The following is a 24,511-nucleotide window of genomic DNA, read 5'->3' as shown; positions in this document are numbered from 1 at the left end:
AGCGAGATCCTTGATCAAATCAAATCAAATCAAATTTTATTTGTCACTTACACATGGTTGATGAAAACCTGCTCCAGAGTGCTTAGGACCTCAGACTGGGGTGAAGGTTCACCTTCCAACAAGACAATAACCCTTAGCACACAGCCAAGACAACGCAGGAGTGGCTTTGGGACAAGACTCTGAATGTCCTTGAGTGGCCCAGCCATAGCCCAGACTTGAACTGATCGAACATCTCAGGAGAGACCTGAAATTAACTGTGCAGCGACGTTCCCCATCCAGCCTGACACAGCTTGAGAGGATCTGCAGAGAAGAATGGGAGAAACTTCTCAAATACAGGTGTGCCAAGCTTGTAGCTTGCCAAGAAAACTCAAGGCTATAGTCGCCTCTAAAGGTGCTTCAAGAAAGTACTGAGCAGATGGTCTGAAAACTTATGTAAATGTGATATTTCAGTTTATTTGTAATAAATTAGCAACATTTCTAAAAACATGTTTTTGGTTTGTCCATTATGGGGTGTTGTGTGTGTAGGTTGCCTTTTTTTATCTAACAAAATGTGGAAAAAGTCCAGGGGTCTGAATACTTTCTGAAGGCACTGTATGAGAGGAGGGAGGTATAGATAGATGGGGGGGATTGATTAAGAGACAGGTGGCGGGGTCACACAGAAAGAGAGAGAAGGGCGACCCCTTTTCAGTCTGGCACAATAGGATAACCTCTCACTGTGAGCACCCCTTTGTCTGGTACTCTCCTGGTAAATGGTTTCCTGAGGGTCCTGGGCTAGGCTGAGGGGGAATGGCCGGCTGTATGGCGAGGGTCCTGGGCTAGGCTGGGGGGAATGGCCGGCTGTATGGCGAGGGTCCTGGGCTAGGCTGAGGGGGAATGGCCGGCTGTATGGCGAGGGTCCAGGGCTAGGCTGAGGGGGAATGGCCGGCTGTATGGCGAGGGTCCTGGGCTAGGCTGGGGGAGAATGGCCAGCTGTATGGCGAGGGTCCTGGGCTAGGCTGGGGGGGAATGGCCGGCTGTATGGCGAGGGTCCAGGGCTAGGCTGGGGGGGAATGGCCGGCTGTATGGCGAGGGTCCTGGGCTAGGCTGGGGGGAATGGCCGGCGAGGGTCCTGGGCTAGGCTGGGGGGGAATGGCCGGCTGTATGGCGAGGGTCCTGGGCTAGGCTGAGGGGGAATGGCCGGCTGTATGGCGAGGGTCCAGGGCTAGGCTGAGGGGGAATGGCCGGCTGTATGGCGAGGGTCCTGGGCTAGGCTGGGGGAGAATGGCCAGCTGTATGGCGAGGGTCCTGGGCTAGGCTGGGGGGGAATGGCCGGCTGTATGGCGAGGGTCCAGGGCTAGGCTGGGGGGGAATGGCCGGCTGTATGGCGAGGGTCCTGGGCTAGGCTGGGGGGGAATGGCCGGCGAGGGTCCTGGGCTAGGCTGAGGGGGAATGGCCGGCTGTATGGCGAGGGTCCTGGGCTAGGCTGAGGGGGAATGGCCGGCTGTATGGCGAGGGTCCTGGGCTAGGCTGGGGGAATGGCCGGCTGTATGGCGAGGGTCCTGGGCTAGGCTGGGGGGAATGGCCGGCTGTATGGTGAGGGTCCTGGGCTAGGCTGGGGGAATGGCCGGCTGTATGGCGAGGGTCCTGGGCTAGGCTGGGGGGAATGGCCGGCTGTATGGCGAGGGTCCTGGGCTAGGCTGGGGGGGAATGGCCGGCGAGGGTCCTGGGCTAGGCTGGGGGGGAATGGCCGGCTGTATGGCGAGGGTCCTGGGCTAGGCTGGGGGGGAATGGCCGGCTGTATGGCGAGGGTCCTGGGCTAGGCTGAGGGGGAGGGAAGGCTGTAAAAGAACGTCTGCATACCACATTTACGACACAGACATAATGAGTCTGGCCACTCTGCCAGACTGAACTACAGTACATGTGCTCTAAACACACTGTTATGAGACTGCCCTGTGCCAGATACTTGTACCAGATATGGCTCTTTATGGCTCTAAGAGGGGGTGAGAATGGAGGCAGAGGAGAGCGAGATGCTGCACCAGTTCATGAGGGGCTTGATGTACTGATGTTTATGATACTGCCCTACGGTCAACGCTGAAACAAAGATGATACGGCACTCTCCTGCATAAGACATATGATGCTGGACTACTAAAACCCCTTCTCTGCGTTTTATACAACTCTGTACGAGTTGGCCTCTCTCCACTACTGTACTGCACCAGTGTTATTGTGATAGAATGGCAGGGTGGGGTGGAATTGTTTCATATAGATTCTAGAATCTAGACGATGCCAGTGAGTTCCGTCCGCTCACGCCCACCACATCCAGAGAGAGCAACACAATACTGTTATTATCTCCTCTCCCTCTACCCTGCTCTGTTGTCAGCCTGGCTTCCTGGACAATCACTGTTTTGTTGCTATGCTCCTGCCCTGCCTGCGTCCAAGCCCAGAAATACTGCCTGTTTATTCCTGAATTTACCATTTGTCTGGCTGTAACACAGCCCCGAGAGCATGTGACTAGCTTGTGTCACTAGATTCGCTACCAATCATGTGCTGTGTTTACAGTGGGCTAGAAAGGAGTGGACACTGGTCCATTTGTTTGACTCAACTGTTGTTGGCCAATGCTCCCTGGGGTATGAACACTTTTTAAGCAGCTGTCTTAAGGATATGAGTATGAGGAACCAACTGTGAATGCGTTGTGGATCGGTGCCATTGTGTACTTTTTAGTAGCCTGTAAGACTCCTACCAGTATAGAAACCTTCTTGGCCAGGCCTCCCTTGCAAAACACAGTATTCATCTCAGTGGGACTTATAGATCAGATAAAAGTAAAAATACCTTTTTTTTAGCAATTTGTTTGTGTATCTGTTCTTATCCATCGTCTATCTCTTATCTACTATTTCTTCTCCGATGGCTCTGAAAGTAGCCCGGGGCGACAGGGTAGCCTAGTGGTTAGAGCGTTGGACTAGTAACCGAAAGGTTGCAAGTTCGAAACCCCAAGCTGACAAGGTACCAATCTGTCGTTCTGCCCCTGAACAGGCAGTTAACCCACTGTTCCTAGGCCGTCATTGAAAATAAGAATTTGTTCTTAACTGACTTGCCTAGTAAAATAAAGGTAATATAAAAATATAGTATATTAAAGTGCAGTTGGTAGTTGGCAGAGCAGAGAGCAGCACCCCGATGCTGTAGGAATGTAGCCTTCCATTCAGAGCGGTGCTTTGATGTGACCTGATGAAGAGGCTAAAGACCTGCTCCAGACCCAGAAGTGCCTCATGGCTGTATGGGCCTGCTGCTAGCTCACTGTATGGCAACTTGGATAAATATTCTACTAATATTTGGAATGGAGGACTCAAGATTTCTGTTCAGAAGACAAGAGGTTCTAGCCTGGTGTCTCTCTTTTTAACAACGTCTAGTACCCTCTGCTATGATCAGTGTTAATTTTATTTAAATTAACTAGGCAAGTCAGTTGTTAACACATTTTTATTTACAATGACAGCCTACCGGGAAACAGTGGGTTAACTGCCTTGTTCAGGGGTAGAATGACAGATTTTTACCTTGTCAGCTCGGGGATTCAATCACGCAACCTTTCGGTTACTGGCCCCAAGACTTATTATACATTTTCCGACACTGCATTATGTTACAGAGATTAAAGTGTTGCAGAATGTTGCAGAATGAAGAAGCCGTGAAAGGGTTTAGCTGTGTCTCATATCCTCAGTCTATACATCCTCACCAGCCAGTTAACTTGCAGAGGACCAAACACGACTGTGAGATGGGCTGCCTGCTGGGTTATATGCAGCCTATGAACTTTTAAACTGAACCTTCAGTTGAACCTCATCGCTCTCTCTGTTTGGCGGGATCCACCCTGACACTTCTCATCTTTTCATTCCCTCGCCCTCTTTCATGATCTCTCTTACTCCTCCCTTTCTGCTCTCTCTTTCGCTTTCTTTCGCTCTCTTTCTCGCTCGCTCTCGCTCGCTCTCGCTCTCTCTCACTTTCTCTCTCGCTCTGTAAAGCCTGTGTGGTCTTAACTCTTGATGTGAGTGGTACTTACCTCCTACAGGATGTGGTCCTCTCACCCCTACCCTTCTTTCTACTATTACCCCCCCCCCCCCCCAACCCCCCTGCAAACTCTGTCTCCTAGTACTACGTAGTGTCATACAGTGATAGTGTGGTTTCTCTGTGGTCTGACAGGTGTGTTATCTCTCTCCTCAGTACTCTAGGGGAAGCCTGGGCGCAGCTGAAGAATAGTTTGGCTGAAGAGGCTGAGGTTCACCTCAAGTTCTCCTCTAAGGTACTGCATTACAGTGGACCGCATTCTTTACACAAAGAAACCACTTCACATTTTGGGAATTATTTTCCACGTGACTTCAATTCACAGTACAGTCTATTTAACATTGTGTCCCATGGTTTTGTAACACTTAATTGAGGCCTATTAACTCCCTGGCCCCTTGCTGCGAAATACACATGATTGGTTTGTCCTGGGAGCGAGGGTGGGGGTGGGGGGGATATTGTGTGTGTGTGTGTGTGTGTGTGTGTGAGAGAGAGGTTCCAGCCAGGAGCCCAGCTGGACTGAGTGGAGGAAACAACGTCAATGTTTCAATGCTCTGGAGACAGACAGGCACACACAGATGTGCTGTATTTAGTACAGCTTGAGGTTTAGGGGGGAGTATGAGAGATGGAAGCAAAGAGTGAAAGTATGAGCAGAGAGTATCTAGGAAAGGGGGGGGGAAATGAGCAGATTTGAATACATTCTTCATGCACCTCTATCTATTCAATAGCTATTTATTATCCTTAAATCTGTGTCCTATTCAATCAGGTTTCTGCAGTAATTTTAATAATGTTTCCTCTTGCATTGTGCTTTTCGTAATTTACTGATTTGCCCATATAGTTTCTATAAACTGTTTATGGGTAGGAAGGAGTCTTTCTCCCAACCATAAATAATCTCCTGGTCCTAAGCAGACACTCTTCAGGAGAATCAAAGCAGCTCACAAATCAAACTCTACATTGACCTACTTTTATTTTTTAGAGAGACACATTTGTGACTGTAAATCATTGACAGCTCTGTCAGATAAGCACGTTTTATGGGTAAAAGGGGCTTTTGTAAATAGCTGTCCCTTAGCCACTAAGGATACGAGATACAGGCGTAGACAAAAACAACACATCTGTCAACACAATATATCATTATTATAGGAAAGGCCATGGCCAGCTGTTTTTACTAACCACATGACTTAAACAGGAAAAACCCCAGGTAATATTATAGGCCTTCCTAACAGTTGCCTCCAATGAGTTCTGCGTTTATTGTTTTTGAACTCGTTCAGCTCCAGAGTGAGGTGGAGAAGCCTCTGTTGACTTTCAGAGATAACTTTAAGAAGGACATGAAGCGGTTCGACCATCACATCGCAGAACTACGGAAACATCTGGTCGGACGGCACACAGCCGTGGAGAAGGTACGCATCTTGACGTAACAAGACGCAACAAACACACGCACACACACACACAAAAATCTATGTTTACATTTTTGTTATTTAGCAGACGGTCTTATGCAGAGCTTCTTACATTAGTTATACAAAAGTTGACGCAATAATAACCGTCCTTGCACTTTGCAGCTGTAGAATTTCAGGAATCTTCTCACATGAGATTAAAATTCCACAGCTTGTCCCTAAGTAGAGGACTGTTTCCTGTCAACGCACACACACAACCTCTTTGTGCTTCTATAAATAAGGATTGGACCGATCCCTTCACCTACCATAGACTTGTCAACCCCTCGCCATCAGCCATTTAGACATTCATAATGCATGGCTAATAGCAAGTAGTAGCCTACTGCAGGGTAGGCAACCCTGTCCCTGGAGTGCTGCAGGTACTGCAAGATTTTGTTCCAAGAAGGCAATGAGGTCCAACTGAGCTAAATTCAACACACCTGGTCTTCCAGGTTGGTTAAATCAAAAACATGAAGTGCCTGCAGCCCTACAGAACCAGGGTTCCCTACACCTGGCCTACTGAAATACCCTCCGGTATGTCCCCATTGGCTTTCTTAACATCTTATAACAATGTTATGACAACCTTTATAACATCTGAATGCATCTCTAGGCTTGTAAAGCTCTAGCGGACAGACAGATGGACCTGAAGGTGAAGAGTCAGCAGCTATAAGCGTTCATAACAGCTTTTATAACATCTTAATATATCTCTCTAGGCCTGTAAGGCTCTAGTGGACAGACAGAAGGACCTGGAGGTGAAGAGTCAGCAGCTATAAGCGTTCATAACAGCTTTTATAACATCTTAATATATCTCTCTAGGCCCGTAAAGCTCTAGCGGACAGACAGAAGGACCTGGAGGTGAAAACTCAGCAGATGGAGATCAAACTAAGCAGCAAGATCGAGGAGGACATCAAGAAGGCCCGGCGGAAGTCCACACAAGCAGGTCAGAGTCCAGGTCAAAGGTCAAACCAGAGGTCATCAGTCACTGTGGGGTCAAAGACTCACATGTTTGTTATAACTGATAGGGGTGTCATTAATGACGTCCTCATCTGAGTGTCTGAGTATTTTATCTGCACAGATTACAGGTTCTTATAGTACGAATCTGACCAAGTGAGATTTAGATGTAGCTAGCTAACACCTAACTTTAAACAAAAAAGTTGTTTATGACTTGCTAAACAGACACTCTAAATAATATACAAACAGTTGTCATGACTGTGCTGTCAGTGTTATGTCCAATGGCATGTTGCCGTGGAGACCGAGTACACATGCAGACTATCATATATAGCTATAAACCAGAAGGAAAGGAACGTTCCTGTAAGAAAGCTCTTGAAGCTGGCAATGAAACAGGAAGGTGTCTTGAGGCTTAATCTCATCCCTCTCAAGTGCCTCCTTTTTGACGATCAGATGGAGATGGCACTGCAAACCATGTGGTTTAATCTATCTGTACAGTAGACATTTAACTGTGTATGAGTCACCGGTTTATCAGCAGTTTCACTGAGACTGGGGGGGGTCTGTGGAACGACATGGAGAACAGCAACACAGTCTATTGCATCTCTAGGCCTGTAGACAGGCATGGGTGTGGTGGGTTATCTCTCTCCATGCTTCCCCCTGGAGGCTAACCTACTGGCAGTGAGGGAGGGAGGGAGGGAGGGAGAATGCTGTAGACAAAATGTAGTTTTAAGGTTAGAGATTTGGAAAAGTAACTGTTGAGAATAAACAGATGACCTCATCCGGAGAGTGACATCATGGCTGGACCATACACTCACATCATGGCTCGCCAGATACACTCACATCATGGCTCGCCAGATACTCACAGTGAGAGGTGGATGAACACACACACACACACGCGCACAAACTTGCTAACACATGCGCACACACACACTCACACCTCCTCTTTGCTTGCGTAGTCTGTGTGAAAAGCAGCAGCAGTTGTTTGTGACGATGGTGATGGTGGTGTGTGTGCCAGCTATGACAGTCGTGTGAAGGAGACAGAGAGAGAGAGAGCCAACACACACCACAATGCATCTGCTTAGCCTTTAGCAAGGCTACATTCTCAGTCCCAGTCCTAATAAAATACAAAACACTATATAAGACTCAAATCGCATATAGATCCATTTATAGCAGGTTGTTCTGCAACGTGAGCCTTGGTTATCGTTTTTTTTTTGTCGGCGCTAAGGTTGAAGGAGAAGACTTTCTTCTGTAAGTTAATATTTAGACTGGGGCTCTCCCGGCTAGAGAAGTTATTGAACATGCAACATAAACCCAGACGAGAGAAAGGTGCCAGCCAGTGTCCAAAGTATAGATGGGTTTGTCTTAACATCCTTTGTGTCTCTACCAGGAGATGACCTGATGCGCTGTGTCGACCTTTACAACCAGTCCCAGTCCAAATGGTTTGAGGAGATGGTGACCACAAGCTTGGTAAGACTCACCTGTCGTTCATATTGTCCTTTGTATTTCCTCCTTTTATTAAAAGTGACTCGGGGTGTAACTCATTGCTTTGGTAGCCTGGGTGCTAGTCTGTTTCTACTCCAGCCATCTTCAAAAATGGTGAGGCGTTGGTTTTAACGACAGAAAGGAGGAATCATGTCGTCTAAAACCCCGTTCCCTTCAATCCATTCTGTCCATCAGGAGTTGGAGAGGCTGGAGGTAGAGAGGGTGGAGATGATACGACAGCATCTGTGTCAGTACACCACCTTGCGGCATGAGACGGACATGTTTAACCAGAGTGTAAGTCAAGCGCCACCTCGTAGTACCTCTAGAGGGCACTAAATGCCTTGTTTTTTCCGCCCCACACACAAACACACACAAACATACAGGGTATTGATTGATTTTTCCACCTGTCCCTGCAGACGATGGAGCCAGTGGATCAGCTGTTACAGAGTGTGGACCCAGCTAAAGACCGAGAGCTCTGGGTCCAGGAGCACAAGACAGGAGACATCAGGCCTGTGGACATTGAGATATAACACACACATGTGGATCCACAAGCCTAAATCTTTACTAGGGCTTCAAGACCTTAGCCCACCTTACTAAAGTCAACTTTGTGATATTATCCTGAGAAATGAGAATAAGTCATTAGAGAGAGGTTTAATGGCATGATTCACACCGTCAACTCATTCTACTAAAGAGAAGTGATTCTGAAAGTGAATGACAGCAGTGTACCACCAGACAGTGTTCTTGATGCCCTTGAGTATTCTATATGTATGGTAGACAGACAGTGTTCATTATGCCCTAGACCTTGAGGACTACTATAGGGAAGACAGGTGTGTGTGTGTGTGTGTGTATATGAGCCAAACTCAAGTGGGGGGTGTATTACCAACACAAACAAACGGAATGGCTATTTTGACCTGTACATAATCTATGGTCTACAGTACAAGCCTGTGGGACTGAGGCTGTGTGAACTTTATCCCCTTCCTTAAAATAACCCCAAACAAATTCTGTCAATTGTTGGCCAACTGAAATACTGACGCAAAGGTTAATTATGAAATTTAACAGCTACTGCTGCTTTTGTGTATTAACCATCCATCAAATGCATTCCAATTTATAGATTATATTTTATCTGCGCCACTACATTGAAACTATAAAGTGAGGTGAACAAAAGGTTTTTAAGGTGAATATTGATTCTGCTAACCTATATCAAATGGGTCGTTTGGAAGAGGGATTGACACACATGTAACAATGGACAACGTTTTGTGAGGTTTTCCTTACTGTTGAATTGATCAACATTTTAATTGTAGTCTATAAGGGGGCAGTACAGCTGGGATGCTGTTACAAGGGAATGTGCTTTAGCTTTTTGTAAATACAAGATGAACATACTGGGGTGTAGAAGTAAAACATCTAAAGAATGAAGGATGTAAAATAGTGTGAAATAGTGGAATCGGCAGCAAAACAGATGAGAGAGAGAGATATATATATATATACATTACACAGGAGTGATGGTACAAATAATATATTAAACTGATATTCCACAGCGATTATTTTTCTACTAAATGAAACGACGACAACATTGTTTCAGAGACAAGCTAACTGGATATAGATCCTCAACTGAAGATGAAATGGTGACAGTATATCACGATCCCGTTTCTCTCCCGTAAGTATTAAGTACATGTTACTACTGTTCCATACAGACGCAGACATGTTGTACAGACTTTTCCATTATTGTTTGTTTGGTGCAACAAGAACCGTGAACTTTCCAAGGATTCTGAATATGGACATAACTGCTGAATGTTTGGCATTTTAATGTTTTTGCATTGATATGATAAATATATATATATAGATATACATTTTATGTTACATCTATCTCTGGTAGTTCCTTTCTGCTGTTTTTTTTTTTTATTTGACAATATAACCAGGTGATTTTTGTAGGTGTTTTGTGTTTCTGGCTAATTATTTTGAGGGTAGAAGAAGACATTTCAGGGATGAATAAAAAGGGTTTATTTCATAACACATTTTCACATTCAACAATAAAATGCTTTGGACAAGTAATGTAAAAATGCTTCGGCAGCGATGTATATGTCTGCACATTATAATAATGGTCAACTTTGATATACCATCTTCGTCAAATCTTACGTCCGGAATTCTGGGAACAGTTTATTTGGATAGTACGAGCATCTACAGACGGACTATCAACAAACGATCTGTTGATAAGCAATTGCTTGCTAAGGTTACGGTTAGGTTTAGAATAAGGGTTAAGGTTAGTTAGTAGATGGTTTGTTGAAATGTTACTGATTTAGTCTGGGGCATCTACAGATGGACTATCCAAATAAAGTGTTACTGAAATTCTTACTCGACATGCAAGCGTGTATAACCTCAGATGCCAGTGGAAGATACAAATGCAGATTTCAGGTAAGGATATTGCCCCCTCGTTGCAAAAGGTCATGCACATCACTGCTATATAACTTTACTTGCTCATCCAAAGAGTTTGACCAAGTAGAATGAGAGTCAAAAGTGAACACAAACTTTCTTGTGCCTTCTCTGTCGGACTTTAAACTGTCTATCAATGTCTTTATAACCAAGCATCAATTTTTATATATATTTTTTTTTACAGAACATTTGAGCTGGAGAATATAAACAAAGTTTTTAGGAAGAGTGGTTTTCGTTATCATCCGTATTATGAACTGAATCACAAATACCTAAGATGGATTAAATCATACAAAGGAAATCAACTGGACAACAATCTCATTAACATTAGCATTGATGATAGACAGTTGAAGTCTGAAGTTTACATACACCTAGGTTGGAGTCAATAAAACTCATTTTTCAACCACTCCACAAATTTCTTGTTAACACACTATAGTTTTGGCAAGTCAGTTAGGACATCTACTTTGTGCATGACACAAGTAATTTTTTCCAACAGTTGTTTACAGACCGATTATTTCACTTGTAATTCACTGTATAACAATCCCAGTGGGTCAGAAGTTTACATACACTAAGTTGACTGCTTTTAAACAGCTAAAGCCATGACGGAAAATTATGTCATGGCTTTAGAAGTTTCTGATAGGCTAATTGACTATTTTAGTCAATTGGAGGTGTAACCTGTGGATGTATTTCAAGGCCTACCTTCAAACTCAGTGCCTCTTTGCTTGACATCATGGGAAAATCAAAAGAAATCAGTCAAGACCTCAGGAGAAAATAATTGTAGACCCCCCACAAGACTGGTTCAGGCATTTGGAAATTGCTCCCAAGTCTGAAGGTACCACGTTCATCTGTACAAACAATAGTACGCAAGTATAAACACCATGGGACCACGCAGCCGTCATACCGCTCAGGAAGGAGACGCATTCTGTCTCCTAGAGACGAACGTACTTTGGTGCGAAAAGAGCAAATCAATCCCAGAACAACAGCGAAGGACCTTGTGAAGATGCTGGAGGAAACCGGTACAAAAGTATCTATATCCACAGTAAAACGAGTCCTATATCGACATAACCTGAAAGGCCATTCAGCAAGGAAGAAGCCACTGCTCCAAAACTGCCATTAAAAAAAGCCAGGCTATGGTTTGCAACTGCACATGGTGACAAAGATCGTACTTTTTGGAGAAATGTCCTCTGGTCTGATGAAACAAAAATAGAACTGTTTGGCCATAATGACCACCGTTATGTTTGGAGGAAATAGGGGAGCGCTTGCAAGCCAAAGAACACCATCCCAACGTGAAGCACGGGGGTGGCAGCATCATATTGTGGGGGTGCTTTGCTCCAGGAGGGACTGGGGCACTTCACAAAATAGATGGCATCATGAGGTAGGAAAAGTATGTGGATATATTGAAGCAAGACAGCAAGCATCTCAAGACATCAGTCATGAAGTTAAAACTTGGTTGCAAATTGGTCTTCCAATTGGACAATGACCCCAAGCATACTTCCAAAGTTGTGGCAAAATGGCTTAAGGACAACAAAGTCAAGGTATTGGAGTGGCCATCACAAAGCCCTGACCTCAATCCTATAGAAGATTTGTGGGCAGAACTGAAAAAGCGTGTGCGAGCAAGGAGGCCTACAAACCGGACTCCGTTATTCCAGCTCTGTCAGGAGGAATGGGCCAAATTTCACCCAACTTATTGTGGGAAGCTTGAGGAAGGCTATCCAAAACATTTGACCCAAGTTAAACAATTGAAAGGCAATGCTACCAAATAGTAATTGAGTGTATGCAAACTTCTGACCCACTGGGAATGTGATGAAAGAAATTAAAGCTGAAATAAATATTTCTCTCTGCTATTATTCTGACATTTCACATTCTTAAAATAAAGGGGTGATCCTAACTAACCTATTTTTTTATATTTTTTACTAGGATTAAATGTTAGGAATTGTGAAACAGTTTTTAAATGTATTTGGCTAAGGTGTATGTAAACATCGGACATCAACTGTATGTATTGTATACCACAAAATCCTGAAACAAATATTGCTTTGAAATGTCGGACACTGCATGTATGCAGGGAAATTGGTTTGAATTTAAAAGTAAAAACATACAAACGTAGAATCTTAATTTGAGAATTGTCCTGCACAGCAGGAAACACAAACTTGTAGTTTTTGAATTTTAAAAAGTCTTCTAAAGTTTAGTTTCCACTTTGAAATGTCAGACTTAATTTGCCCAAATGAAAAATGTATCAACCCCTTCAAAAGTATCCATGAATTATAATGCACGTTTCCTGCTGCAGCAAACCGTCTCAAATTAAGATCCTACATATGTAAGACAGCACATGTTTCTTTGCTCTGGAATGTTTGGTACATCCAACTGACTCCCTCCCTAGGTGCTAGTCTATCATGAGTTTCTTCAGGGAGTTGAGATAAGCTGGGATGAGGGAGCTGACCGAGTCATTGTCGTCGTTGATAATCTTCTCACTTCTACCCTCTGACCCAACGGAACTGGGTGACCTCACGATCCCCCCGGGGTACGGAGTGCTGTAACCCTGGAAACATGCAAGAGGACGAAACATCAGATCAGCGTTAAGATTACTTACTTGACTAACAACAACTCAACACAATACATAGAATTTCTTTAAATTTAAAGCACAGATGTGACCCACAGTTTCATTTGACTATCTTCAATTCAAGTTAATGCGGTAAGGTTGTAGGACTTACAGACGAGTATCCCTTGCTGAAGCTACCGCGGTTCTTGGTCCTGATCTTGGTGAGGGCTGACTCCGCAATGTCTGCCCTTTCTTCAGCATCATCCAACTCATGTACAGTCTTCCTGTACTTAGCGAGGTTCATGTTGGCCTGCTCCTCCTGTAGGAAAGGTGCAAGTCATGTTGTAAAGACAACATATGGAGTCTAGAGAACGGAATGAGAGAGACTGAGAGAAAACGAGAGGATGGGAGAAGGAGCAAGAGAAACGGATGGACAGACAGGCAAACAGACAGACGAGCCTTACCGTCTCCTCTACTTGTCTCTTGTAGGCCTTCATCTTATTCTGGAGTCTCTCCACAAGTTCCTGCATGCGGTGTTGGTTCTTCTGATCCTCCTCGGACTGGAACAGCAGCTCCTTCAGACGACGCTCGTTCTTACGCAGCGTCTTCACCGTCTCAGTGTGACGCTTCTGCTCCGAGTCCAGCTCCAACTCCAGCTCCTTTACCTAGAGCCAGACACATGGTCAGTCGAGGAAAATATACATTTTGATGCCCAGCTTTCCCTGTAAACCTGAAACACTGGGCAATGCAAAAGAAACAACCATTTCAAAGTTTAGGACCAGTATTTGAGCATATGTGAGTGTGTGTGCGTTTACCTTGCCCTCCAGTTTCTGGATGATCTTCTTGCCTCCTTTGAGGGCCATCTGCTCAGCCTCATCCAGCCTGGTGCCCATGTCCTTTAACTGGGCCTCCAGACCCTTCTTCACCCGCTCCATGTGCAGGGTGTGGTCCTGCTCTAATCTCAGTTCCTCTGACACACGTGCTCCCTGGAGAGAAGGGACATCAATTTCTATTCCACTGGTTCTCAAAGACATGCGTACATACAGTACATTTATATTGTATTGATACTTTGAGAAATACATTTTTATTAAAAAATATATACTTATAAATAATGTTCTATTGACAAGTCAATTAAAATCAATGATCCTAATGATCAAAAATCCGGTATTGTCCTACCTCACAGTTGGCCTTCTTGATCTTGTCATTGGCTCCTCTCAGTTCGTTCTGCAGCTCCTCATGCTCCTGCTGCAGTGCCTGTAAATCCACATCCAGTTTCCTCCTACCACTCAGCGCTGACTGGAACTACAGCAGGAAACAAAACCACCATGAACTTGACAACATGGGAGAGGATTGATTCATGTATCGGCTGAAGTTCTGTTCTTCATTGTTTATTCAGTGAGAAACTGAGCTCTTTTAACCTAATGTCCATAATGTAACTTAGCCAGTTTAATTTGATTTATTATTGATAAAACACTGAACAGAAGGTGTTGCAATCTGTACTCTACCTGGTTGTTGAGGTCGTTGTACTTCTCGTTGGTCTCTGTAAGCTCAATCTCTAAGGTTTTGCGTTGTCTGTCAGCATTCTCCAGCGCACCACGTGTCTCCTCGCCCTCGCTCACCAGCAGGAGGCAGCGTCGCTCCAACACGGTCTGCTCCTCCCTCCGCTCCTCCTGCCCACGCACCTCCTCCTCCAATTGGCCCTGCAGTTCCTAAGAAAGAAAAGGAGAGAAGAGGTCAATCCACTAATAAATCAATCACATTCTGTATGCAGCTCCTTTCAGAGGGTGGGAAGAGGAGAGAAAAGGAGGTAGAGAGAGAGGGAAACTTTGAAGAAAGAGTCGGGCAAGCAGAGGAGACTGGGTAAAGGAAGGAGCAAGGAAAGAAAGGAGATGAGGAGGACGAGAGAGCAAAAGAGAGAGGGAGAGAAGCGATGGAGGTGTAGAATCTCACCTTGATCTGCTGCTGCATCTTCTTTGTGTTCTTGGTGAGCTCTATGTTGTTCTTGGTGAACAGGTCCACCTGTAGTTCCAGCTCATTTAGGTCAGACTCCAGCTTCTTCTTCACCCTCAACCCCTCACCGCGACCTTTGACCTCCACATCCAGACTGGCCTGAAGGGACTCCAGTGCCCTCTGGTGGCTCTTCCTGGAAGGGGAGGAGAGAGGGAGAGAGAGATCAACTGAAGAAGCAGGGCCGGATTACGGAACGGGTAGGGGGTTTGCCCCCTGGAGGTTGGGGCCTCGCTAGATAGCATATGAACATGCCATATGCAATGGCAAAATGTGTAGAATAGCATTATAAAACTTCACATTTTTCTCTCTTCCAATTGGAAAAATATGTTGCAATGCAGGAAGTTATCCATTTTCCCCAAAAGCTAAAACAATTCCTTAAAATAAATCCCTTTCAGTTGAAAAGAAAGCCAAAGGGCAGAGGGGAAAAACACATTTTTCTTAAATTAAAATGCAGCTCTATGGACAGTGGGTACCTTACCTTGCTGCCTCAAACTCCTCCTCTTTCTCCTGGAGTCTCCTCTCCATGTCTCCTTTAGCCTGGGACAGTTCCAGATGCAGACGCAGCACCTTGGTCTCCTCAGCCTGGAGAGGGGGAGCGAGCGGGCGGGCGGGTGGGTGAGCGAGGGAAAGAAAAATAGAGAGAGGTGGATGAATCAACCATCTATTCAGAGTAGCCAGGGGGCTCCTGTCTAGTAAGATTCCAGTCCCTGGAGGGCCAGGCTGATTATAGGAGCAGATAGCTGATGGTGTACTGTTATCAGTGGCTGGGATCTGTCTGCTCTCGGCCTGCATGAATGGCCAATACTAATTGAAACATGTTGTCTGGGGGCCTTTTCTCCCCACTCACTGTCAGATCTGCCACATCGCTGCCACACCTCAGTCTTACATTGTGTATGACGTACGCTGAGGAGAACTTAACTCTTATGTAAACAGAGATCAAATAATATTGAATGTGACAATGATCTAAGATAACACATTTAAATGCATATTATGTAATAGTTGTGGAATGATTGGTGTAGACTTATTTTATTCCACCCAATATGGCCACCTCCTACTGTAACCTCCATACCTCTAAGGCAGCTTCAGACTCTTCCAATGAGGCCTGCAGCTCCTCCTTCTCCATCTCTATCTTCTTCTTTGTCTTCTGCAGCTCGTGGACGCTCTTGCCTCCATCCGAGAGCTGGTCAGTCAGGTCAACTATCTCCTCTGAGTTAACGACAGAAGAGTTGCACTCAGTCACGCAGAAAACACCTCGAGAGATCACGAGAATGTTCTACCCAATGTAAATAAAAGAGTGTCTAAAACAGAGCCCTGTAGAACACCAAATGGCCTCCAGTATTTCAGTAACTGGAAGTTGTCCTTTATACCCTGGGTTTTAAACATGTATCATCTCTCACCCTAAGCTACAAGACTGTTTTGCAAGCACAGATTGGAATATGTTCCGGGATTCATCCAATACATTGGGATCCCATGCTCTTTCAATGGAAAGCTATGGTTTCTATGCAATTCCAGATTGCAATTCCTATGGCTTCCACTACATGTCAACAGTCTTTGTTCAAGTTTCAGGCTTGATTCTTCCAAAACAAGGAAGAATTTAGAGTTTTGGTACCAGGAGTCACAGTTGGAAATCAATCTGTGGACACGTGACGAAGAGGACTCGAACTTGCTAATTTTATTTTTCCATTGAACATACTTCTTTCTGTATGAAATATTATAGTTTATTTACATTTTAGGGTACCTGAGAATTAAATAGAAACGTAGTTTGGCTTGTTTTAACAAAGTTTAGTGGTATCTTTTTAGATTCCGTTGTCTGCATGTTGAACGAGTGGATGACTGAAATCAATGGCGCCAACTAAACTGACTTTTTGGGATATAAAGAAGGATTTTACCTAAAAAACGATCATGCATGTTGTAGCTGGGACCCTTGGGATTGCAAACAGAGGAAGATTTTCAAAAAGTGATTTATTTAACCTTTTGGGATAGGGGGCAGCATTTTCACTTTTGGATGAATAGCGTGCCCAGAGTGAACTGCCTCTTACTCTGTCCCAGATGCTAATATATGCATATTATTAGTAGTACTGGATAGACAGTTTCTAAAACCATTTGAATGATGTCTGTGAGTATAACAGAACTCATACGACAGGTGAAAACCTGAGAAAAATCCAACCAGGAAGTGGGACATCTGAGGTTTGTAGTTTTTCAAAGCTTGGCCTACCAAATACACATTGAGATATGGATAAAGTTGCACTTCCTACGACTTCCACTCGATGTCAACCATCTTTAGAAACTTGAATGAGGATTCTACTATAATAGAGGGGCTCATGAGACCTCTGAGGTAGTGGTCTGGCAGAGTGCCTTGGTCTCATGACACGCGCTCCCGACAGAGTTAACACTCATTCCAGTGATTTTCTGAAGACAAAGGAATTCTCCGGTTGGAACATTATTGATGTTTTATGATAAACACATCCTAAAGATTGATTCCATACATCGTTTGACATGTTTCTAAAGGACTGTAACAGAACTTTTCGAGTTTTTGTCTGGACGAAGTGCCTGCCCCTCATGAAGATAGATTACTGGGCTGAATACGCTAACAACAAGTGGCTATTTGTTCCATAAATGATGGCTCTTTATGGAACAAATCAGTCATTTATTGTTGAACTGGGATTCCTGGGAGTGCCTTCTGATGAAGATCATCAAAGGTAATTTGTATTGTGTAACATGATATCCTATGAGTGTCATCTGATGGAGATCATCAAAGGTTAGTGATTAATTGTATCTATATTTCTGCTTTTTGTGACTCCTATCTTTGGCTGGAAAAATGGCTGTGTTTTTTCGACTTGGCTATGACCTAACATAATCATATGTTGTGCTTTCGCTGTAAAGCATTTTTGAATTCGGACACAATGGGTAGATGTTTATCTTTAATTTACTGTATTGGACTTGTTAATGTGTGAAAGTTACATATTTAAGTTTACATATTTCACGCGCTGCCTTTTCAGCGGAATGTTGTCGAGGGGTTCCGCTAGTGGAACGCCTGCCCTAGAAAGGTTCATCGCTATTTGTGATTTTATGAAGCCTGTGTTGGTTGAAAAATATGTTGATGTGGGGTGCCGTCCTCAAACAATCGCATGGTATGCTTTCACTGTAAAGCCTATTGTAAATAGGACAATGCAGTTAGATTAAACATAATTTAAGCTTTTAACCAATATAAGATAATTGTATGTTCATAAATGTTTAATATTACGATTATTTATTTTAATTGCGCGCCCTCCAATTTCACCGGGTGTTGTCAACAGGTGTCCCGCTGACGGGACGCCGAGCCCTAAGTTAATTTATAAAGTTTGGTCGCAAATGGGTCTTCCAAATATATTTCCAAAGTTGTGGCAAAATGGCTTAAGGACAACAAAGTCAAGATATTGGAGTGGCCATCACAAAGCCCTGACCTTAATCCTATAGAAAATTTGTGGGCAGAACTGAAAAAGCGTGTGTGAGCAAGGAGGCCTAGAAACCTGACTCAGGTCCACCAGCTCTGCCAAGAGGAATGGGCCACAATTCCCACTTATTGTGGGAAGCTTGTGGAAGGCTTCCCAAAACGTTTGCCCCAAGTTAAACAATTCAAAGGCAATGCTACCAAATACTATTAATACTACTATTTTCATTTTATCTATTTCTTAATTTTCTTACTTTTTAACAGCATTGTTAGGAAAGGGCTCGTAACTAAGCATTTCACGATAGTCAACACTTGGTGTATTCGGCGTATGTGACAAATAAAATTTGATTTGATCCAGGTAGGCCTTGTTCCAGGGCTTTATACTCTGGTATTTAACCCTCACCCTGGTAGGCCTTGTTCTCTCTGCGTAGGGCATCTCCCTGTTCCAGAGCCTCTTCATGGGCCGTCTTCAGTTTGAAGAGCTCCGTGGCATGCTGTCTGCTCTCCTTCTGACAACCCTCCACCTCCAGCACCAGCTCCTCACACTTCTGCCTCCAGTCGCCCAGCTGCTTTTCCAAGATGCGCTGTTTCTTATCCAGCGCCTGGCCACAATTACTAGCCTGGAAGGAAGAACAATGAAGGCAGAAGGATTGGTCATTATCACCCGCCAGCTACCATTTCTCAGTTATGACCAGTTAATAATTGATTACATTGATAAAGTAGGATATTCAGCTCCTCTGCCATGTTTTAATGTGTCCTCTTACCTTCTCCAGGTCTATACAGAGATCCTCCACCTCTCCCTGGAGTCTCTGCTTGGTCTTCTCCAGAGAGGAGCACTTAGCCTGGGTGGCCTCCACCGCCTCCTCAGCCTCCTGGAGCCGAGACGCCAGCTTCTTCCTGGAACACACACAAATGTCTGGATATGAAGGTGTGTGAGAGTGTGTCTCAATACCTCTACATACTTTCAAAATGTCACATACTACAAGTATGCTTTAGATGCCAGGATGTCATACTAATGTTGGCTTTTCATCTAGTACAATTTGCTGCATGGATTGAAAAAGAGAATCAGCTTTTCAGACCCATGTGTGTTTGACAACACTCAGCTCAAAATCAGGGGATAGACTGTAGCAAAATGAATGAATGGTGGGAAACATTACACATTCTCAGTATGGTGAGCCTAGCATTTTATGTTTGTTGCTTACTGCGTGAATGTTTACTAGGCAGTATGATCTAAATAGTATGTCGTACGATTGGCACACAGTATGTTGTTGTAGTAAGAAGTAGGCAAGATTTTGGGTGTAACTCTCCCTTATCTTCTAGCTCAGTTGCGTTTGTGTGTGTGTGTGTTCTGTATACTAGTATGTGTCTTACTTGGTCTCCTCCAGTTCGTCCAAGTGCTGTATGGCGTCCGCCTCATGTCTGGTCCTCCAATGTGTGACCTCGGTGTTGAGTTTGGAGATGAAACGCTGCAGCTCCAGCTTGCTCTCCTGCTCCTCCTCCAGCTGTTCCTTCAACACCTCACACTCCTGACGCAGCCCTGCCAGACTGCTGGCCAGGGCCAGCTTAGACTGGGGAGCGTGAAAAAGACACACACTGTCACATACACTGTAACACACTCCTGAAGCAGCACTGCCAGACTGCTGCCCAGGGCCAGCTTAGAATGGGGGAGAGATGCACAGAAACTGTTGAAGACATCTGAAAGATATAAGGATCCGTAACGAAACATTGTGCGTAGGGAGGACACATTTGGGATATGAGGTCATTCCGATGCTTAGATTCCTCAATTCTTATCAGTTATTGACCTCCCCCCCCCCCCACACACACACACACACACACACCACTGCCTGGTCCTACCTTGAGCTCCTCGTCCATCTGTTTCTTGATGTCTTCATGTTGGGTCACAATCAGGGTCTTGGAGCGACAGACCTGGCTGGCTCTGCTCTCTGCCTCCTCCAGCTGTCTGGCCAGGTCTGCGTTGTCGGCTAACATCACACAGAGAGAAGACAGGTTCGAGACACAACCAGGGGCTAGATTCTATCAGATCCGTGCCAGCCAACACCCGCATTGCGTTTTTTTCCCGTCAGTGTCGGAGGTTGAACTGCGCTAGACCAGTCAAATCCACAAGCGGCTTGCAGCATTATACCTAAAGTGGACATTGCCATTGGTTGCATGGAGTCACGTTAAGGGAAATCCCATGCAGCCTTCTTTAGTTCAAACACTGGAATGCGTAATCTACACCTCGATTAGTCTGATAGAAATCCTCAATATTTGGTTTCATGATTTTCAATTTGAGTGTCATTATTTTTTATAGACCCTACACTATCTAACGCAAGTGGGATGGGTGTGTCTTCATGACTGACCACACAAGCAGCCTCTCACCGATTTGATATCTCTAACGTGACACCTTCGACACCACCAAAATATCATCTTTGAGGGTGTCTTCTATTGCGGGTGAATGCTTGATCTGATTGAATCTAGGCCTGGTGTGTTATCAACTACCAGAACATACAGGGGACAGAGACCGACTTGGTCAAAATAGATGTGGCCGACTGGGTTTATACCCGATTCGGCACTTTTACCATACAGCTAACTGATATAAACACATAAACACACACACATGATAGCTAAGCTCACAGTGATTTTTAATACACAGAGCAAAGACAAAGAGAGGACTCTTCACGGAATTCGCAGAGGGTTCATGACAGCACTTTATTTGATACTTAATGATATTTCCCCTGCCGCATTCAAGGCCATCTGAGGCCAATAGTGGAGAAGCTGTAAATGATGTAGTTTCTTCTAGTGTGTCTGTTTCCCATTGCTCAGCACTGGACTGGGCTGAACTGAGTTTGGCTGGCGGTAGGCCAGTTGGTCTAAACTCAAGACTGTGTCATAAGGTCTTTGTTGTACCACAGCCCTGTTCGATCTGTGTCTCTAGTCCTAGTGCTGACTAACTCTGTTCAATCTGTTTGTGTGAGTATTTGTACTCTGCACTCTAAGCCAAGTAGAGGGTTAAACCCGATTGAACTAAACATTGGAGACACGCCAAAGGCTTTGAGCTTTCACTTGGTTGTGTGTGCGAGGTTGTGTGTTTGCACTTGTACGTGCACCTGTGAGTCTGTTCCTGGCTACGTTGACCTCAGTCAGGGCTTTCTGCAGATCGTCTCCTCTGGTGTTGGCCTCAGAGAGCTGCTCCTCCAGCTTCCTCAGCTGGCTGTCTGTCGACACCTGGGGATAAGATGAAAACATGGCATTTCTAGGCGCTTTGGCCATATTACATAGGCACTCACATGGCTGATTCTTTTTAGAGTGACTAAAGATGGAGACCTGTAAAGGTTTTACAAGACACCTCCAAAAGCTTGATGTGGGTCACTGTGATAGAACGAATCGCTAACTCTCAGGGACAGCCTTCCCATCCGAGGTGTGACTAACCCTGACATTCTGCAGGGTGTCCAGTGAGGCAGCAAGGTCCTCCAGCTCCATGCGTAGACTCTGTTTCTCCTTGTCCAGCTTGGCCCGGGTCCTCTGGAGACTCTCACACTGCTCTCCCAGCTCTGCCATCGCATCACCATGACGCTTCCTTAGAGACGCAGCCATGGCCTCTGATTGGATAGAAGACTCCTCCAAGTCCCTTCTCAGACGCTGGAGCTCCGCCTCCCGCTTTTTATTTACTTCAATCTGAGGGGAGTGATGGAGGGAGGGGGAGGTAGAAGCTAGTCATCCCATTTACAATGGCTATGATTACTGTTACATTCCTCCCATTACTGGTCAAATGGAGTGACATGTGAAGTGCAAGTGCCAATACATCTCAGGGTTACATGCTAGAGTGTGTTTGTCTGCATGTGTACCTGTGAAGCTGTGGCTCCCCCTGCCTCCTCCAGTCGATCAGTAAGGTCATCCAGTTCTCTGGTCAGATCAGCTCTCTGCTTCTCCACCTACAAAACAAAGTCATTTGTAGTCTCTCATAATAAACTTAACAATTACAAATTAGTTGGCTCGGGGCCAGTGCTCATGCGAGATTTGTGTCTGGGTGCAATTGCGTCAGAAACAGATCCGGCTCAGTTTATCACTAACAGTATCCTCTCCACACACAGTGACATCATCAAAGTGAGACTCTTGTCGGTGGGTTATATCTTCCTTGTGTGAACCAGCTGTGGTCATCTATGTAACAGCCTGAGAGCATCTAAAGCGACAAAACATTGATAGCTGCAGTTTTATTAATGAAATATGCGGGAAACACTGTAAAGATGTTGGTAAGCAAACATCCCTGCAGATTCGATCTGGACCCACCAAAATGATCCCACATCCTGGGGATTTCTGTGATTGAAAGACACCAACAGGAAGTGACCTCCACAGGGTTCAGAGGTCAGGATCAGCGAACAGCAGGGAGGAGCATCCGTTGCAAAGTCCAAATATTGAGCGACTCCTCTTTCTTGGTCATCTACAGTAGCTACTACCATCTCTGTGTTTCCAGGTAGAGAAGTGTAAATGATTTAAATGTCTATATAAAAATCTATGTTGTGCTAGACCAGACTAAGCATCATCTCCATAAATGTGATCTTCAAAGGACAATCACAATCAGAGTGGTAATGACAGGCTTGGGTGATGTTTATCTAAAACTTGAGGCATTTCCATTATAAAGCAAGGCAACACATGTAACGGTTATAGTACTCTGAAACATATGGTTGTGAAATGCACAAACAATCAAAGCTTAAGATGTTCCAGTTGAACGCAGTTGTTGGTTTTATGTTGATCTTTTACTGCTGTTTTAAAGCTGTTGTGAATGTTGAGAGGGTCTGTAGCCCATTCCTCCAGTCAAATGACCCAGTGCCCTCGTGGATGGAATGTTCTAAATGTTTTTCATACAAAAAAAGTATATAATTATATACGACAAATATCTGGTGTTTCTATGTCAAACCAGTTTTGTTATATTTCAGTCTTCTGTGATGTACAGTTGAAGTCGGAAGTTAACATACACTTAGGTTGGAGTCATAAACTCGTTTTTCAACCACTCCACAAATGTCTTGTTAATATCAAACTGTAGTTTTCTCAAGTCAGTTAGGACATCTACTTTGTTCATGACACAAGTAACTTTTCCAACAATTGTTTACGGACAGATTATTTCACTTCTATAATTCACTGTATCACAATTCCAGTGGAGGTTTATATACACTAAGTTGACTGTGCCTTTAAACAGCTTGGAAAATTCCAGAAAATGATGTCATGGCTTTAGAAGCTTCTGATAGGCTAATTGACATCATTTGAGTCAATTGGAGGTGTACCTGTGGATGTATTTCAAGGGCTACCTTCAAACTATGTGCCTCTTTGCTTAACAACATGGGAAAATCAAAAGAAATCAGCCAAGACCTCAGAAAAAAATTGTAGACCTCCACAAGTCTGCTTCATCCTTGGGAGCAATTTCCAAACATCTGAAGGTACCACGTTCATCTGTACAAACAATAGTACGCAAGTATAAACACCATGGGACCACGCAGCCGTCATACCGCTCAGGAAGGAGATGCGTTCTGTCTACTAGAGATGGACATACTTTGGTGCGAAAAGTGCAAATCAATCCCAGAACAACAGCACAGGACCTTGTGAAGATGCTGGAGGAAACAGGTACAAAGTATCTATATCCACAGTAAAACGAGTCCTATATCAACATAACCAGAAAGGCCACTCAGCAAGGAAGAAGCCACTGCTCCAAAACCACCATAAAAAAGCCAGACTACGGTTTGCAACTGCACATGGGGACAAAGATTGTACTTTTTGGAGAAATGTCCTCTCGTCTGACGAAACAAAAATAGAACTGTTTGGCCATAATGACCATCGTTATGTTTGGAAGAAAAAGGGTGAGGCTTGCAAGCCGAAGACACCATCCCAACGTGAAGCAATGTCACACCCTGACCATAGTTTGCTTTGTATGTTTCTATATTTTGTTTGGTCAGGGTGTGATCTGAGTGGGCATTCTATGTTGGATGTCTAGTTTGTCTGTTTGTGTTTGGCCTGATATGGTTCTCAATCAGAGGCAGGTGTTAGTCGTTGTCTCTGATTGGGAGCCATATTTAGGTAGCCTGTTTTGTCATTTTGGGTTGTGGGTGATTGTCTATGTTAGTTGCTTGTGTCAGCAAAGTTCTCATTATAGCTTCATGGTCGTTATTCGTTTATTGTTTTGTATAGTTTGTATTCAGTGTTCAGTGCTTTCTTTAATTAAAAAATCATGAACACATACCCCGCTGC

The 24,511-nt window shown here is 44.4% G+C and overlaps 2 protein-coding genes across 4 annotated transcripts in view; one reads left to right on the top strand and one right to left on the bottom strand.

The window, feature by feature from the left end:
* Positions 1 to 9,806, top strand: part of LOC135523745 (growth arrest-specific protein 7-like) — a 49,277-nt gene extending 39,471 nt beyond the window's left edge. The window contains exons 9-14 of the mRNA XM_064950617.1: positions 4,180 to 4,258; positions 5,286 to 5,414; positions 6,261 to 6,384; positions 7,780 to 7,859; positions 8,070 to 8,168; positions 8,291 to 9,806. Coding sequence (XP_064806689.1) covers positions 4,180 to 4,258; positions 5,286 to 5,414; positions 6,261 to 6,384; positions 7,780 to 7,859; positions 8,070 to 8,168; positions 8,291 to 8,404 — 625 coding nt within the window. The 3' untranslated portion in view covers positions 8,405 to 9,806. The remainder of the gene's footprint in view (positions 1 to 4,179; positions 4,259 to 5,285; positions 5,415 to 6,260; positions 6,385 to 7,779; positions 7,860 to 8,069; positions 8,169 to 8,290) is intronic.
* Positions 9,807 to 9,855: 49 nt separating this feature from the next.
* Positions 9,856 to 24,511, bottom strand: part of LOC135523744 (myosin-16) — a 46,395-nt gene continuing 31,739 nt past the window's right edge. For all 3 annotated transcript variants that reach the window (XM_064950614.1, XM_064950616.1, XM_064950615.1), the window contains 16 exons: positions 22,120 to 22,206; positions 21,704 to 21,949; positions 21,382 to 21,499; positions 20,129 to 20,256; positions 19,646 to 19,842; positions 19,039 to 19,171; positions 18,678 to 18,894; positions 15,914 to 16,050; positions 15,323 to 15,426; positions 14,785 to 14,977; positions 14,340 to 14,543; positions 14,011 to 14,136; positions 13,650 to 13,820; positions 13,299 to 13,499; positions 13,007 to 13,153; positions 9,856 to 12,834 (listed from right to left, as the gene is read on the bottom strand). In XM_064950614.1, coding sequence (XP_064806686.1) covers positions 12,679 to 12,834; positions 13,007 to 13,153; positions 13,299 to 13,499; positions 13,650 to 13,820; positions 14,011 to 14,136; positions 14,340 to 14,543; positions 14,785 to 14,977; positions 15,323 to 15,426; positions 15,914 to 16,050; positions 18,678 to 18,894; positions 19,039 to 19,171; positions 19,646 to 19,842; positions 20,129 to 20,256; positions 21,382 to 21,499; positions 21,704 to 21,949; positions 22,120 to 22,206 — 2,565 coding nt within the window. In that variant the 3' untranslated portion in view covers positions 9,856 to 12,678. The remainder of the gene's footprint in view (positions 12,835 to 13,006; positions 13,154 to 13,298; positions 13,500 to 13,649; positions 13,821 to 14,010; positions 14,137 to 14,339; positions 14,544 to 14,784; positions 14,978 to 15,322; positions 15,427 to 15,913; positions 16,051 to 18,677; positions 18,895 to 19,038; positions 19,172 to 19,645; positions 19,843 to 20,128; positions 20,257 to 21,381; positions 21,500 to 21,703; positions 21,950 to 22,119; positions 22,207 to 24,511) is intronic.

This window comes from Oncorhynchus masou, chromosome 31 (genome assembly GCF_036934945.1).
Source record: "Oncorhynchus masou masou isolate Uvic2021 chromosome 31, UVic_Omas_1.1, whole genome shotgun sequence".
In the NCBI taxonomy this organism is placed as follows: Eukaryota; Metazoa; Chordata; class Actinopteri; order Salmoniformes; family Salmonidae; genus Oncorhynchus; species Oncorhynchus masou.
Note: the sequence above shows the minus strand (reverse complement) of the source record. Positions and strands in the feature narration are given on the sequence as shown.